The 17,510-nt window shown below is 44.7% G+C and overlaps 1 protein-coding gene across 4 annotated transcripts; it reads right to left on the minus strand.

Annotated features, from left to right (window-relative positions):
• Window positions 1-7,391: 7,391 nt before the first annotated feature.
• Window positions 7,392-12,285, minus strand: LOC109758892 (putative HVA22-like protein g). Of its 4 annotated transcripts, none has more exons than XM_040390641.2 (6): window positions 11,974-12,285; window positions 10,449-10,523; window positions 8,564-8,638; window positions 8,370-8,467; window positions 7,980-8,100; window positions 7,392-7,867 (listed from the first exon to the last, which is right to left on the minus strand). In XM_040390641.2, the coding sequence occupies exons 1-6, from the start codon at window positions 12,025-12,027 to the stop codon at window positions 7,643-7,645; spliced, it is 648 nt and encodes a 215-aa protein (XP_040246575.1). In that variant the 5' UTR covers window positions 12,028-12,285; the 3' UTR covers window positions 7,392-7,642. The 4 variants fall into 4 exon arrangements, with proteins under 4 accessions (XP_040246575.1, XP_073354072.1, XP_040246577.1 ...); XM_073497971.1 differs by having other exon boundaries at window positions 10,449-10,514; window positions 11,974-12,261; XM_040390643.2 differs by having other exon boundaries at window positions 11,847-12,128.
• Window positions 12,286-17,510: the final 5,225 nt, after the last annotated feature.

Raw genomic sequence — 17,510 nt, forward strand, 5'->3', positions numbered from 1 at the left:
ACCAAGCAGTTAACTAAACACCACAACAAATGAACCAAACATTAACCGAGCACCACATTGCACAATATAACATACTCCTAATAGAAGATCAGACAGTTAACCAAACAGTTAACTACAACCAATTGTAGCAATTGTATTTGTTTCTCATGTATTAAGTGCAGCCAAATTCTATTTATTCCTCACATGCACAACAATACAAAATTCTACCCACGACAATTGGACATTGCATTGCAGAATTGAACCAAACAGTTAACTAAACACCACAACACAAATGGACCAAACGTTAACTGAGCACCACATTGCACAATGTATAACCAAACCAAGCATGCTTGACAACTTGGAAATATAGCAATTGTATTCGTTTCTCATGTATTTTGTAAAGATAAATTCGATTTATTTCTCACATGGAAGACAATACAAAATTGCACCCTGTAGAATTGAACATCACATTTGCAGAATTGAACCAAATAGTTAACTGAAGACGACAACTAATTAACAAAATAGTTAATAAGTGAGCACCACACTGTAATGAAAGCTTAAGACTATTGTCACAGGGGTGCTAGGCTAGCTAAAGCCCCTGCTCTGCTTTATGTTTCTTATTTTCTTCTGAACTTGTATCAAACTACTAGACTACTGCTCTGCTTCAGCCTAATTTCTCTAATGGAAATCGGAGGGGAAATCCTCTTTTGCTAAAAAAATGACATATAGAACATATACACTAGAAAAACAGATTGCATGGTAAAATTAGATAGCACAATTCACTAGAATTTGTGAAGGAAAGGCAAGAGCAGCACACACAACGGGTAAACCGAGCATGCTTAACTGGCGTAGCTAGAAAATGGCAAGGTGCTCCTCCAAGATCTGGGGGTCGGCACGAATGGCAGCCATCGCGACCTCATTCGCGCGTGCGGCCACGATTTGCTTCTCCGCTGCCAAATACTCCTTGAGATCCTGGCTATACTGCGTGCACCATGGCTTAGGGCGGCGCTTATTTGGTGGAGGGGTCGGTGATTTGGGTGGAAGGTGTCGCGTCGGCTCCGGCGGTCGGGGCATGTGGGATGTGGAAGGAGGAGGATGGGGGTCAGGTGTGGATTACCTGCCTGGATAGACTAGGCCGAGCAGCGTCAAGGAGGGTCACCGATGAGGAGGCGGCGGTGCTGCAAGCAAGGAGTGAAGGTTTCAACTTGAAAAGGAAGGCGGAAATATGGGAAATGTGGCTTTTGGTAAGGGGGAGGGAGGAGGTAGATATTTCTGCGGAAGCCGAAAATTTGGAATCGCTTAAGCGAGAAAACTGGCGCCAAAGTGTCATCAAACACGGTCCCTTATTCAGAAATGTGTACGATATGTGAACATCACAAACAATTCAGATAGCTTAACCCGTGTGTGTTGAGTTTGAACGTCAAAAATTTTGGTTCGAATTTCCCTGGTTACAGTGGTCATCCACGTCATTGTATAATTTGGATACACAAAGGAGACTAACTTCTTAATCGAGCAATTCAGCAATTAGACAGACCTAGCTGACCTAAACATTACTCTAACAAATTAAAGACCGACGCTCTTAATTAAGCAAAACAAAGAGTACTACTACGGTTGGTGCTCGTCGATCTTTGTCGCCGCCTCCATGTCCAGCTCGCACCCGACGGTCTCCTGGGGAAGGGGCTCCATGGCATCCATCGCACCATACTCGGCAAGCATCTCGCCATCCGCGTCCGCCATCTCTTTGGAAAAGGCCGCCATGAGCTGGGCGTGGGCGGACGCGATCTGGGCTTGGACGGGTTCCATCGTCGCAAGGTATGCGGCGGAGGAACAGACGGCTGCTCGAACGCTCTCGGCGATTGCCAGCTCTTCGGCCGTGGGGTACCGACCGTTGTCGGAGAAGCTTCGTTCGATTTGTGCGGTGACCGCCAGGAGCTGGGCGTGGGCGGCCTCGACATGGTCGTGGGCGGCCTCCATCAGGGCTAAGGCCGCCGCTGCGGAACGGACAGCTGCTGTGCCACTCTCGCCAGTTGCTATCCCCGAGGCAGATGTTGCTACCGCCACCTAAGAAGCAACAATGGCCGTTTGGGCTGCCTTTGCCGCCCGGTCGCAGACTGCGGCCGCGCTCATGCACCTTGTTAGCATGCGCATGGCGGCTGCGGCCACGCTCTCGCCGGAGTGGGCCACCGAAGTTGCCCTCACGACGCAGGTCCACGTGCCCATCTTTCACCGGCGACGATTGAACAGTGAAATGATATTTGGGGAGCGAGCTAGTGTGCTTGAGACGCCGGCTGTGGACTGTAGCCGACGCACCTTCTCGTGTAAGCCATAGACGTACTATACACCAACGGTCCTCTAGGATATTTTGTGCTGCATCTCACACGGTTGGTGAAAATAAACTGTGTGCAATCTACTTGATTTTTCATCTTGATTTGAATTACATAATGGGGTCACAGCGGCAATGGACGGTGTTTGAATTACTAGACCTTTTATCTGGAGTGAACATGCAACTATATGTGTGTCGTCAAAGAATTGGAATTATTCAGGGTTCGTTTGAACATTTTATACATTAAATTAGTTTTCTAGCCATTTCAGGTGCACAATTCAAAATTAAACTACATGCACATGCTCCGGTGCACCAACATGGGTTGTAAAATCATATATGTGTCCATGAGTTTATGCTTATCTTCCATGCAAGAAATGGGGATGAAATTCAAAAACCACGGCACCGTGGCTCTCCGGCAAACGTCGACGTACTTGCTTTTGTAATTCTAGTAAATCCAAAATTCGTCTGAAATTCATGAAACTTGGCATACTATCATGGAGCAGTATCAACATGTCGTGGTAAAAATTTTGTCCCATTTGGGGCAGGTTTGGATATAAGCTTCTCATAAACCAGAACTTCTCATAACAAGTGTGATGGTTTCGGTAGGGAACGTTTCACCTTTCTGGACGAAACGATATCCGTTGTCTCTTCTCGATTTCAAATTTTTTTCCTAGTGTCAACATAGAACAACAGGAGTTTTGTGTCAATTTTTGGGATTTTTTGGGTTCGCTTGGACATTCTTATACATTAACTGAGTTTTCTATGCATTCATGTGCATAATTCAAATTTGAACTACATGCACATGCTCTAATGCATATAAATTAGTTGAAAATTCAAATATGTGTCCTTGGTTGCCTGCTTAGGTCCCATGCAAGAAATGGGAATGAATGTCAAACACCCTGCCACCGTCACTCGGCCGCAAACATTGAGCTACCTGGTTTTTAAATTCTAGTAAATCCAAAACTCGTCTGAAATTCATGAAACTTGGCATGCTATCATGGAGCCGCATCAACATGCCGTGGTAAAATTTTTGTCCCATTTGGGGCGGGTTTGGGTATATGCTTCTCACAAACCAGAGCTTCTCACAATAAGCATGATGGTTTCGGTAGGGAATGTCCCACCTTTGGGGATGAAACGATATCCATTGCCTTTTATCGCTTCCAAAATTTTTCTCGTGTCAACATAGAACAACAGGAGTGTTGTGTCAATTTTTATGATTTTTTGGGGTTCGTTTGGACATTTTTATGCATTAACTGAGTTATTCAATGCATTTATGTGCATAATTCAAATTTGAACTACATGCACATGCTCCAGTGCATTTAAATTGGTTGAAAAATCAAATCTGTGTCCTTGGGTGCATGCTTACGTCCCATGCAAGAAATGGGAATGAATTTCAAACACCAGGGCACTATTGATTGCCGACAAAACATTGAGATGCCTGGTTTTTAAATTTTAGTAAATCCAAAACTCGTCTGAAATTCATGAAACTTGGCATTTTATCATGGAGCGGCATCAACATGCCGTGGTAAATTTTTTGTCCCATTTGGGGCAGGTTTTGGGTATATGCTTCTCACAAATCAGAGCTTCTCACAATAAGCATGATGGGTTCGGTAGGGAACGTCCCACCTTTGGGGACGAAACGATATCCATTGCCTCTTATTGCTTTCAAATTTTTTCTCGTGTCAACATAGAACAACAGGAGTGTTGTGTCAATTTTCGTGATTTTTCGAGGTTCGTTTGGATATTTTTATGCATTAACTGAGGTTCCAATGCATTTATGTGCATAATTCAAATTTGAACTACATGCACATGCTCCAGTGCATATAAATTGGTTGAAAAATCAAATATGTGTCCTTAGGTGCATGCTTAGGTCCCATGCAAGAAATGGGAATGAATTTCAAATACCAAGGCACAGTTGATTGCCGGCAAAACATTAAGATACTTTATTTTTTAAATTCTAGTAAATCCAAAACTCCTCTGAAATTCATGAACCTTGGCATTCTATCATGGAGCGGCATCAACATGCCGTGGTAAATTTTTTGTCCCATTTGGGGCAGGTTTCGGTATATGCTTCTCACAAACCAGAGCTTCTCACAACAATCATGATGGTTTCGGTAGGGAACGTCCCACCTTTGGGGAAAAAATGATAACCATTGCCTCTTATTTCTTCCAAAAAATTTCTCATGTCAACATAGAACAACAGGAGTGTTGTGTCAATTTTTGTGATTTTTCGGGGTTCGTTTGGATATTTTTATGCATTAACTGAGTTTTCAATGCATTTATGTGCATAATTCAAATTTGAACTACATGCACATGCTCCAGTGCATTAAATTGGTTGAAAAATCAAATCTGTGTCCTTGGGTGCATGCTTAGGTCCCATGCAAGAAATGGGAATGAATTTCAAATACCAAGGCACCGTTGATTGCCGGCAAAACATTAAGATACTTTATTTTTAAATTCTAGTAAATCCAAAAATCGTCTGAAATTCATGAAACTTGGCATGCTATCATGGAGCGGCATCAACATGCCATGGTAAAAAATATGTCCCATTTGGGGCAGGTTTGGGTATATGCTTCTCACAAACATAGCTTCTCACAACAAGCATGATGGTTTCGATAGGGAATGTCCCACCTTTGGGGACGAAACGATATCCATTGCCTCTTATTGCTTTCAAATTTTTTCTCTTGTCAACATAGAACGACATGAGTGTTGTGTCAATTTTCGTGATTTTTCGGGGTTCGTTTGGACATTTTTATGCATTAACTGAGTTTTCAATGCATTTCTATGCATAATTCAAATTTGAACTACATGCACATGCTCCAGTGCATATAAATTGGTTGAAAAATCAAATATGTGTCCTTGGGTGCATGCTTAGGTCCCATGCAAGAAATGTGAATGAATTTCTAACACCAGGCCACCGTTGATTGCAGGCAAAATGTTGAGATATTTTATTTTTAAATTCTAGTAAATCCAAAACTCGTCTAAAATTCATGAAACTTGGCATTCTATCATGGAATGGCACCCGACATGCTGTGGTATTTTTCGTGTCCATTTTGAGAGAAGGCGCACTCGAATAATGACAGCCAACAAAGGCATTTTGAAAAAATAGCTGCCACTTTAATATCTCAAATATTTGTATAATTCAAAGTGTGTGCGTTCTGTTAACCACTCACGTGACCCCACATGTCTTGGTTTTAATGGCTGTAGGAGGTGCCGTGTGGACAATTGCTTGACCTTGACTGAACGGGAGGCGTGTGAGCACAGTTCGGTGCGCAGGCTGACCGAGAGGCGTGTAAGCTGTCCTCGAATGTGCAGGCTCACCGGGAAGTGTGCAAGCTGTACGCTGCGCAGGCTCACTGGAAAGCGAGCCCTTTGACTTCCATGGCCGCCCTCCTTTCTCTCCGTGTGCGTGCCCCCCTCAGCGGCATGGGACGCCACCGTCGAACGCTACCTCTCAGCGCCGCCAGCTGCCGTCCTCCCGCACCCCGCCCGTCGACCCCGGGACGACATGATGCAAAGTGAGAGCAGGATTTGTGCATCTCTTCAACGCAAACGGTTCTTTTGAATGACCCGTGTGCAACCACTTACAAACAATTTGGTGCGATTTGCATCTGTCATATTGGGTATGTTACCATTTGTCAAACTGGAAAGATTGACATTTGTTGATCTAGTAACATTGTCATTTGTCAACCTTGTAACACTGCGATTTGTCAAAATATGCAGCTAAAAATCACTAGGAGTATCTAATTTTTGTAACTAAAATTCAGTAATCAAGCATAGATTTCATTCATAGATTAAGCAGTCGTTCTTAACTTATACAAACAGTTCAACTCGACAGCTGAACCGACCAAACTTTTCCCCAATTGTTGCCAACCACGTACTGAAATAGCTAGTTCAACTATATATACTAGCTAATTTTAAGTACGTTGTACAGTGCCACCACATCTATAGTCAGATGAACTGAACAAAATAGTCCCTAAATACTACTACTATTGCGGAGGGGCTTTGTACTACTTTCGGCTGCCTCTCCTCTGCCGAGCGCGCTCAGTAAGAGGCGGAGGAGGAGCCTACCGACGAGCTGGGCAACCGCAATACAGTGACTGCCGCTGTTGCAGCTTCAGCGACGCTCACCTCGAACGCCCTCTGCCGCTCCAGACGACCCCTCTCGAAGCAGTGATTCTCCTCGTAGATCTCCTGATTCCTCGCCTCTGAGGCGGCATGTGCCGCGGCCACGGCGGCGGTAAGGCTCTTTGCATGCTCGACGAGGCGCTCCTCCTCCTCCCGCAGGAACTCGGTGTAGCGCACAAGGTCGCTGACGCACGTGCGTGCATCCACCTCCGCCTCCCTCCTTCAGGCGGCGGTGGCGGATGATGACCCCTACGATCGACGATGGGCTGGCGGCCACGGCGGCCGACGACGGGGTGGCGGCCACGACCACCACCTCCCGCCTTCGGGCCGCGGTGGCGGAGCGGGTGATAGCCACGGTGGCCGGCAATGGGGTGGCGGCCATGACGGCCACCTCCCGCCTTCGGGCCGCGACGGCAGAGCGGGCTCTGGCTCTGGCTTTCGACGGCGGTGTGGCAGCAATGGCGGCCGGCAACAGCTGCCGACGGGCACCGGCGGCGGAGCGTGTGATGGGTGTTCCGCGCACACCCAATAGGGACGCCACGCGCACTACACTACGCCGGGAACTGCGCCGCCGCCGCGGTGTAGCCTCCCAGCTGGAGCTGTCCTCTGATGACAGCGGAGTGGCTGAGCTACGACGACGGACCGGTGCCTTTGGCCATTGTGGGAGAAGCAGACGAGATAACACTACTAGGAAAAATGGTACTAGCAGCGCGGGTAAAATGGCTACTAGCAACGCGGGTACCCGCGCTACTCGTATCGCGCTACAGCTAATAGTTAGTAGTAGCGTGGGTTAAACCCGCGCTACTACTAACTTTGTTAGTAGTAACGTGTGCCACCCACGCTACTGCTATTTCGTACCTGCGCTACTACTAACGAAATAGTAGTAGCGTGTCTATAATACCAATGCTACTAGTATCCTAAGTACTAGTAGTGAGCAGTTTTTTCCCACGCTACTACTAACTTATTAGAAATTAAAAAATCAAGCAATTCCATTCTATCACACAATTGCCGTATCTACTATCACAGTTCCTCATTGTAGAGGCAACTCGTGTATAATTCATATCTTTTACATAAGAGTGTAAACACAGTGTTGTGCGTGTCAGCTACCTACTTAAGTGATTTTTGCCATGCAAATTGAAACTTTACCACTACTTCTAGACGTCAGAGACTAAGACACGTTGTTATGGTCAGATCCAAAAATTGGCTCACTTGTCAATGTGTGGCGCCTTCCCGACCTGATCTCGCGGCCTGCAGCTGCGATGAAACACAGCGGGCAGCGTCGACGAGCCACATTTGACCGATGGCAGCCGCCGCCTTGAGTTGTGACGCCTTCATGTCCCTCGCCCTAGCCCTCAGCTCAAGCAGGCCCCGGTCGATGTCGGCCTCGTGCCACGCCACCAGTGGATGGAGGAAGCCATCGTACACGTGCCCCGCACCCTAAAATCCGAACACCATTAAGATTCAGATTCAGAATTGGCCACATACCGAATCAAGTCTATCTGAAATGTTGATCATCTCTCGGGCTCGGGGTGTCTGATCGACTGCTTACCCATGTGCTGGGGTACCAGAGGTAGATGCCGAGCAGCAGCTTCGCCTCTCCGTACATCGGCAGCCACGACACCGCCCAGTCCACGAACCTCTCGACGACCGTCAGCATCACCACCTGAACCCTGCAGCATTACCAACAGAGGTTCAGAAACTTCAGATTCTTCAGAAGAATGACAAAGAAAAATAATGCAGTGCATGTTGATGAAAAAGACAATCAGTGAAAAAGACAAGGAGCATACTAACCCCTTCAGGCAATGAAAATATAATGTAGAGCATTAAAAGTGGAACATGGTTCAGCATTTGCATTGATAGGGACAAATATACAATTGGGGATCCACTAGGTAAATAAATAATTCTCATAAATCAACAGCATTGTCTGCATTTAACATACTTTAAATAGTGACCGACATCCTTGAGGAAAACCCAAACATTGCTACCTTCTTCAAGGCTCGAGCATGAACTGATGCGCTCTGCTTCTTGTACATATGGCTCTGCTGCACCGGTGTTTATGCAAGGGGGTCAGTGTTAAAATAACACTGAATTTACTATCAGAGGGGATGATATACCTGAATTCACAATACTAACCTGATTGACCACCTGTTGCCGCACAAATCTATGGTGTTCACGAGTTCGATAAAATTGATCAGACAATGCCCGAAACTGCTTACAAGGAAGATCCAGAAAGAGATAAGTACTTGTAGAGCAGGTCTGTACTAATGATACTAAATATATTCTCAAAAAGTAAACAGAAAACTGAATCCGGTAGATAGACCTGCCAATTGCCGTCTGATACGTCTCCAACGTATCTATAATTTTTTATTGTTCCATGCTATTATATTATCCATCTAGGATGTTTTATATGCATTTATATGCTATTTTATATGATTTTTGGGACTACCCTATTAACCTAGAGCCCAGTGCCAGTTTCTGTTTTTTCCTTGTTTTTTGAGTATCGCAGAAAAGGAAAACCAAACGGAGTCCAATTAACCTGAAATTTCACGGAGATTGTTTTTGGACCAGAAGAAGCCCACGGAGTATTGGAGATGGGCCAGAAGAGTCCCGAGGCACCCACGAGGGTGGGGGCGCGCCCTACCCCCTGGGCGCGCCCCCTACCTCGTGGCTGCCTCGGAGACCCCTCTGACTTGTTCCCGACGCCAAAACCTCTTATATATACAGAAACCTCCAGAAAATAACCTAGATCGGGAGTTCCGCCACCGCAAGCCTCCGTAGCCACCAAAAAACCAATCGGGACCCTGTTCCGGCACCCTGTCGGAGGGGGGCTCCCTCACCGGTGGCCATCTTCACCACCCCGGCGCTCTCCACGACGAGAAGGGAGTAGTTCACCCTCGGGGCTGAGGGTATGTACCAGAAACTATGTGTTTGATCTCTCTCTCTCGTGTTCTTGATTTGGCACGATCTTGATGTATCGCGAGCTTTGCTATTATAGTTGGATCTTATGATGTTTCTCCCCCTCTACTCTCTTATAATGGATTGAGTTTTCCCTTTGAAGTTATCTTATCGGATTGAGTCTTTAAGGATTTGAGAACACTTTATGTATGTCTTGCATGTGCTTATCTGTGGTGACAATGGGATATTCACGTGATCTACTTGATGTATGTTTTGGTGATCAACTTGCGGGTTCAGTGACCTTGTGAACTTACGCATAGGGGTTGGCACACGTTTTCGTCTTGAGTCTCCCGTAGAAACTTTGGGGCACTCTTTGAAGTTCTTTGTGTTGGTTGAATAGATGAATCTAAGATTGTGTGATGCATATCGTATAATCATACCCACAGATACTTGAGGTGACATTGGAGTATCTAGGTGACATTAGGGTTTTGATTGATTTGTTTCTTAAGGTGTTATTCTAGTACGAACTCTAGGATAGATTGAACGGAAAGAATAGCTTTATGTTATTTTACTACGGACTCTTGAAAAGATCGACCAGAAAGGATAACTTTGAGGTGGTTTCGTACCGTACAATAATTTCTTCGTTTATTCTCCACTATTAGTGACTTTGGAGTGACTCTTTGTTGTGAGGGATAGTTATATGATCCAGTTATGTTATTATTGTTGAGAGAACTTGCACTAGTGAAAGTATGAACCCTAGACCTTGTTTTGAAGCATTGCAATACCGTTTGTGCTCACTTTTATCATTAGTTATCTTGCTGTTTTTATATTTTCAGATTACAAAAACCTATATCTACCATCCATATTGCACATTATCACCATCTCTTCGCCGAACTAGTGCACCTATAAAATTTACCATTGTATTGGGTGTGTTGGGGACATAAGAGACTCTTTGTTATTTGGTTGCAGGGTTGCTTGAGAGAAATCATCTTCATCCTACGCCTCCCACAGATTGATAAACCTTAGGTCATCCACTTGAGAAAAATTTGCTACTGTCCTACAAACCTGTGCACTTAGAGGCCCAACAACGTCTACAAGAAAAAGGTTGTGTAGTAGACATCACCGTCTCCGTTAACCTTGAGCTCAACCAGGCCATACAACACCAACTTGTCGAGAAGTCTTCGGTGATCTGAAAAGGCTGCATTTAACATATTATCTTAACCGGAAACAGGGCAAAATCCAAGAATACCATAAAGAGCAAACAGTTAGCATGTGGATCATCACATTTCAAGTAGAAGCACTACAGGTGAAATCAACTGCTCAGATTAGATATACAAGCACACTGCCTATGTGCCCTTGAACTCTCCAATACGAGATCATCAATCCATGCTAAACTACAGCATGCTTGGGATGATGTACATAGCAGTCACACCAAGTGTAGATGCACGACGCACAAACAATAAAAATATACTTGAGAAGCCAAAATCATAAGAGGCATGGTTTAATGCATATATTAAGAAATAAAAGGTAAAAAGGATAAATTTGCCCCTAGAGTTTGTTCGTTCATGGTGGATAAACATACATAAATGAATCTACACAATCCAATTCAACAACACAGTTCAGTGCTATGATGATAAGAGCAATGGCATGCTAGACTTAGTTTATTGACGCTGCTCCCACCCACATTCAGTTTAGCGAGCAATGGCATGTCAGACAAGCGTAAACAAAACACACTGGATGTTACATAAATGACGAGGGCAAAGGATAGATGGTCAACCAGGTGAAGAAGGCACTGAATAGTTCCATTAAGATGATAGTGTGTGCATTTTGAATTGGCTGCAATTTTTGTGGGCAAATAAAAACAGAGGAATTATAATTTCTGAATTTTGAATTGAAGGAGGAGGTGAGAATCTGAAGTGGCCTAGAAAGATTCTGAGATTTTGACTGGTGCCTTACGTCTGCGTAGTGACTGTCTAGTTCCCTGCTTTGATTTGTTCTTCCTTTTATTTTTATTAGATTTTCTCCTAGCCTCTTTTGTAGATCTGAACAGTTTCCTGCTTAATACTCTTCTGCTGCGTTATGTATGTAAAAAAACATGGTTTCCTTAAATGGTAGACAAGAAGAAGATAAGAACTGAAGAAAATGGTACGACAGACATTCCCCTAGGATTAAAGCTTTGACCAAATTCTCAATCTTAAACTCGGTCATCTGAAAATTCACTGTAAACTAATCCGACAGAAAACTTCTCCTGGATCTGTTGCTACATACAGACAGAGGTCAATACCCAACCCAATCATCCAGGACCTAATCAACGCAGCACCTGAAACAAATCCAACTAGGCTTAGGGGGAGGCCGTTAAGCCATGAGACCTGAACACCAGGAACTAGATATCTACTAGGCCATGTCCGAGCATGAATCCTGCATACCATTGGCCCCAAGCACGAAACAACCCGCAAAGCACCCAACAGAACGCGGGAGCAGCAAGCAATCGACGATTGAGGTGAGGGGGTCGAGCACGTACACACGAAGGAGGTGGGGAGCGAGCCCCGGACGGATCACGGATGATCCCCGCTCGCAGGAAAGAAAGCCAACGGCGGCGGCAGAGGAGAGGGGAGGAGGAAAGCCAGCGGCGACGACGGATCACTCACCAAGCACCGTCCTAACCCTCCTCCGCTGCTCCGGCGCCACGGCCACGCGCACATGGCTACGGCGGGAGCCGCAGGGGAGCGGCGAGGAGGCGAGGGTCCGCGCGAGGGAGGCGGCGGCGGTGGCTTCCATGGGGATCGGAGCGGAGGAAGGTGGGAGCTTGGGGGAGTGTTGCGCGCGGCCGGTGCTCGCCGAAACCGGCCGGCGTGGGTGGTGGCGGCGGCGAGGAGATCGTGGGGAGAGGAGCCGGGGTGGGGTGGACCGAGGAATAGGTGAGTTTGTGAGAGAGTTATTTTAGGGATGAGAGAGAGAGAGAGTGGTGGGGTGGGAGTGGATCGGGCGGGGGTGGATAGTGCAATAATGGACATGCTTAGTAAAACTACCCACCATGGGAGTAACATAGATAGTAACATCACACATATCTAGATAAAATAGATGATGTGGCAAGCAATAAATGAAGAAAGAGAGACATGTAGTAACATAGCTAGTTACTACTAGTATGAGTAACATCACACATCTCAAGGCACGATGAGTCTATAGCATAATAAATAAAGTGTTGCATGTTACCACACATATGTTACTCCCCACTATAGAGGTAGTAACATAGAGTAGTAACATGGGCATGTTACTACTCTATGTTACTATCCATTGTGGCTAGTCTAATAGCGTGGGTGTCTTACCTGTGCTATAGCTACTTATTACTAGTAGCGCAGGTTTTATACCCCTCGCTACTACTATGGCCTGTCCCGGGGGCATGGTGGAGACCACTTAGTAGCAGCGCGGGTTTATAACCCTCGCTACTACTATCAACCAACTTAGTAGTTGCGCGGGTTTTATACCTCACGCTACTACTAATTAGTAGTAGCGCATCCTTTTAGACCGCGCTACTGATAAACTTCTGTGTATAAGGTTTCCCTAGTAGTGTAAGCTACAGGGAGAGAGGGCAAAATGCGACGCGGGACTCGCCGGCCATGAGGGTTTTTATAGCAGGCCGGTAAGCATTGGGATTTTGAGGGATTTCACCGAGTCGGGTGGGAAGCTTGCGCGGGAACCTGCGAGGTTGCGCGGGAACGGGCTCACCGACGATTCATTGGCGCCACCGTTTGGCCAAAGAATGCCTCTGCGCGCTGCGCAAGCTTGCGCTGTAAGCCGTCTGCGGCAGCGGGGTGACATGACGTGCGAGAGGAGGACGAAAGGCCACGTACACATATGGTTAATAAAAAAATGTTTGCGATTTAATTACCTACTATACCCGTCCTGGTTTATAAGTATGATTTAACTAATAAAATACGAATGCATGTCGCCAAAGATTATATAGTTGGGTTCGTATTTGAACATAGTTTCCAATTATATAATTTTAATAACATGCATTAACATTTTGTTGGTTAAATTTGAGGGCAAAGTATGGCACAGAATATAAAGGGGACTATAGACTAGACAGAGGTGGTAGCACACGGCCGCTCTCTAAGCAGCGACGCAATTGTTGGCCGACTTGTAGGCGACCATTTTCTGTGTGTTCAACTGCTCTATGCGTGTGGTTGCTTGCAGTTCAGGCGGCCGCGGTGCGCTCTGCTCTCGCGTCCCTCCGGGTGCTCTGCCCTCGTCCCTCCACGCGCGCTGCCAGTGTTTGGGGCTGGCGCACGATCACGCACGTTCGTGTGCATGCGGTTGCGCCGGGCGCGGCGCGACAATGTAGTTACCCGCTGCAAAAACTGCCATGCGGACGCGCCGAGAATCCAAGCCGCCCGGCCCCCTTTTATTCCTGCGGCCATTTACCTTCATCTCTCGTCTAACACAACACAATAAGCACACCCACAAGGACACATACAGAGAGGACATCCAGCGGTTCCAATGGCGCTCCCCGTGGCTCCAATGACGCTCCCATCGGCCGACGACGACAACGGCGGGCAGTTCACCACGCAACACGTCGTGGACACCCACGTGAGAGGGAAGGCTCTCTCGGTGGTGTACACGAACGATCCGGTCTCGGTGGAGAGCTCCATCCAAACTATGGAGCAGTTCCTTGCTGAGGACAAGTACCAAGTGGTCGGCTTCGACCTCGAGTACACCATGGGTAGTGCCGGGCACGATCAGAAGGTTGCCGTCTTCCAGTTGTGCGTGCAACATGACGTCGTCGTCTACCACTACCACCTGGCCACAATGCCTTGCGAGCGTTTCTCCAGGTTTATCAACAGCCCCGACTACAGTTTCGCTGCGGTGGACACCACCAACGATCTAAAAGCGCTCAAGGTTTCAGGCTTGAAATGCCCGAATCTTGTCAACATCCAACGCCACTACAAGGTCTGGGGTAGCGACAAAAACAAACGGAACTCCCTGGTTGACCTCGCCTCGGCCATCATCGACCCCTACTACATGAAGATGAAGAATGAGAGCAATAAAGACAAGAACGCCTGGCACAGTGTGTGGCATGAGAGACTGGATGAAGAACATGTCAAGTACGCGGCCATCGACGCGTACACAAGCTACAAGATGTACATGCAGATTGTTGACATGAGGAACTGTCTTTTTCCTGACCCAGACGAGGGATCGAGCCACATAGCAGTGGCGGGAGCGTCACAAGAAGTAGATGACTAGACGACCGTTTTTCCTACTTTAGAATGCATGCAATTGTTTATTAAGGTGTGTGCAAATGATCTGTATCGTCACTTATGTAATTGGATGTTTATTCCAGTTATATATATATATATATATACATACATGTTATTCTACTGTAGACAGAGCAAATCACACGACTTATTAGCAGCAATCGTCCGTGTTATTATTGGTCTTCGCACACATTTCTGATTAAGGACCTGTTTGCCGCGTATCACACACATCTTGTTCAGTTGAACCGTTTCCATTGTGTTGACTATTCATACATAGTTCATCCTAGTGAACCGTATGCTGTATATCGCACACGCCTTCATCTGGCTGCCCGTTTCTTTTGTTCCTCCTCATCGCAAACAGTTAATTGAGCTGAATCGTATGCCCTGCATCACACACGTAACTAAAATTTGAACCGTGTTTGATGCATCCGTCATCGCAAACATTTTACACCTTTTTTGATGAATTTTTTACACCACCGTTTGCGATTATGGCATCGCACACAGTTTCGTCGAAGGGTCTCTGATCGTAGTGTCGCGTTTGGACCATCCTGCAATAGTGTGTTTTCACAATTCTGAAATCTTTATGTGATGTGTTTGGTCTTACCGATATTGAAGAGTGCACTTTAAATTTGCACTTAGCGGATTCTACTATTAAAAAGCCTATGGGAAGAATTAATGATGTTCTTATTCTTGCAAATAGGAATTATGTGCCCATAGATTTTATTGTTCTTGATATTGATTGCAATCCGTCTTGCACTATTATACTTGGTAGACCGTTCTTACGTACTACTGGAGCCGTGATTGATATGAAAGAAGGCAATATTAAATTTCAATTTCCACTAAGAAAGGGGATGGAACAGTACTTCCCTAGAACAAGAATCAAGCCACCATATGAATCAATCATGAGGGCAACTTATGGATCTAGGACAAAATACAACAACACTTAGATCTTTGCATTATGCCTAGCTAGGGGCATAAAACGATAGCGCTTGTTGGGAGGCAACCCAATGAATAAAATTATTTTTTGTCTTTTTCTTTCTGTTCTTGAGTGTTTGCACAATTATTCTACTATTATGATTGTGCTTTTTATGTTTTAGTTAGTGTTTGTGCCAAGCAAAACCTTTGGGATCATGTTCGGTGATAGGTGATTTGATCTTGTTGAAAAACATAAACTTTTGCGTCTAGTAAAACAATTTTGAAAAATCACAGAAGAGTGATAAATCCTAATTTTTGTACACAAGATTTATATACAAATTTCCCACGTTGTCCTATTTTTTCAGAATTTTTGGAGTTAAATAAGTATACGAAGTTTTCAGATTGCTACAAACTGTTCTGTTTTTGACAAATTCTGTTTTCTTTGCGTTGTGTGCTTATTTTGATGAATCTATGGTTTGTATTGGAGGGTATAAGCTATGATAAAGTTGGAATACAGTAGATATGATACAAAAATAAAATATGAATGGGCTTGCAACATTACTTAGTGATTTGCTTTGTTATACTAACAGATCTCACGAAGGTTTTGTTGAGTTTTGTGTGATTGAAGTTTTCAAGTTTTGGGTGAGATCACGATGGATGAAGGAATAAGGAGTAAGAAGAGCCTAAGATTTGGGATGCCCATGACATCCCAAACTATTATCCAAAGAGGAACAAGCAACTAAGCTTGGGGATGCCCCCGAGTGGCATCCCCTCTTTCTTTTAACGACCATCGGTATTTTACTCGGAACTATAATTTTATTCGTCACATATCATGAGTTTTGCTTGGAACGTCTTGTATTATATGAGTCTTTGCTTGTTTTTCTTTTTAGTTTAAGTTAAGTATCCTTGCTGGACACGCCTGAGAGAGCCAAAATTATGCTATGATTTGTTAGAATTGCTCTATATGCTTCACTTAATTTTTTTGAGCTATGGAATTGCTCTAGTGCTTCACTTATGTCTTTTTGAGCACGACGCGCTTTATTATTTTTGAAGAAATGCTCTCATGCTTCACTTAGGTTTATTTGAGAGTTAGTAATTTTTTTAAGTAATTCTCTCATGCTTCACTTAAATTATTTTGAAAGAAGAAAATTTTTATGCTCATGTTCTTCACTTAGATTTGTTTGAGCTATCAAAAGCAACATATGAAATTAGTCCCAAAGTCATAGATATTCAAGAGGGATATAACAAAAACTTTCATTAAGATCATTGGACAAAATAAACTTGATTCTTTGTAATAGTTTTGCGGTATGATGATATAATATGTGAGTCGTGTTGATGAGTAATTATGGTTTAGTAAGAATATTGATGTCAAGGTTTGTGATTCCCTATGCAAGCACGAAAGTCAATAGTTATGCAATGAAATTACATCCTACTTGTGGTGCATTATCGGTGTTAGTTATGCTTAATGGTCGCTTATGAGATTTTTCGTTTCTTGGTTGGATGCTTCTCAATCTTTCGCTAGCCTTCACTTATACTAAGTATGATTACTACTTGTGCATCAAAAATCCTTAAACCCAATTTTTGCCATATGAGTGCACTATACCTACCTATATGCGGTATTTCCACGCCGTTCTATGCAAATTTGTATGTGCCATCTCTAATCTTCAAAATAAATTTCTCTTTTGTGTGCTCGTACCGCTCATAAAACGGTAGGGGGTGGCTGACATTTTTCCATACTAGATGTGTTATTCTCAAGATGAGTGTTTATTCACTTGTCATTGCATGAGACTATGACAAAGGTATTAGGGATGCCTAGTCCCGAAATAAAAAATGAATTTACTTTATGTTGTCAAATAATAAATTCCTTGGAAAGTGTTGGTATGGACGGCACCCATACGTGGAGCCATGGAATGTGGAAGTATGATGGAAAAAGGAATAAACTTTATTTTCTGTTTAGGAACCGCCTATGATATATTTAGCATGGAAATTATTGGGAACTACTCGATCGTTTTCGTTGA

Source organism: Aegilops tauschii, chromosome 5 (assembly GCF_002575655.3).
Source record: "Aegilops tauschii subsp. strangulata cultivar AL8/78 chromosome 5, Aet v6.0, whole genome shotgun sequence".
In the NCBI taxonomy this organism is placed as follows: Eukaryota; Viridiplantae; Streptophyta; class Magnoliopsida; order Poales; family Poaceae; genus Aegilops; species Aegilops tauschii.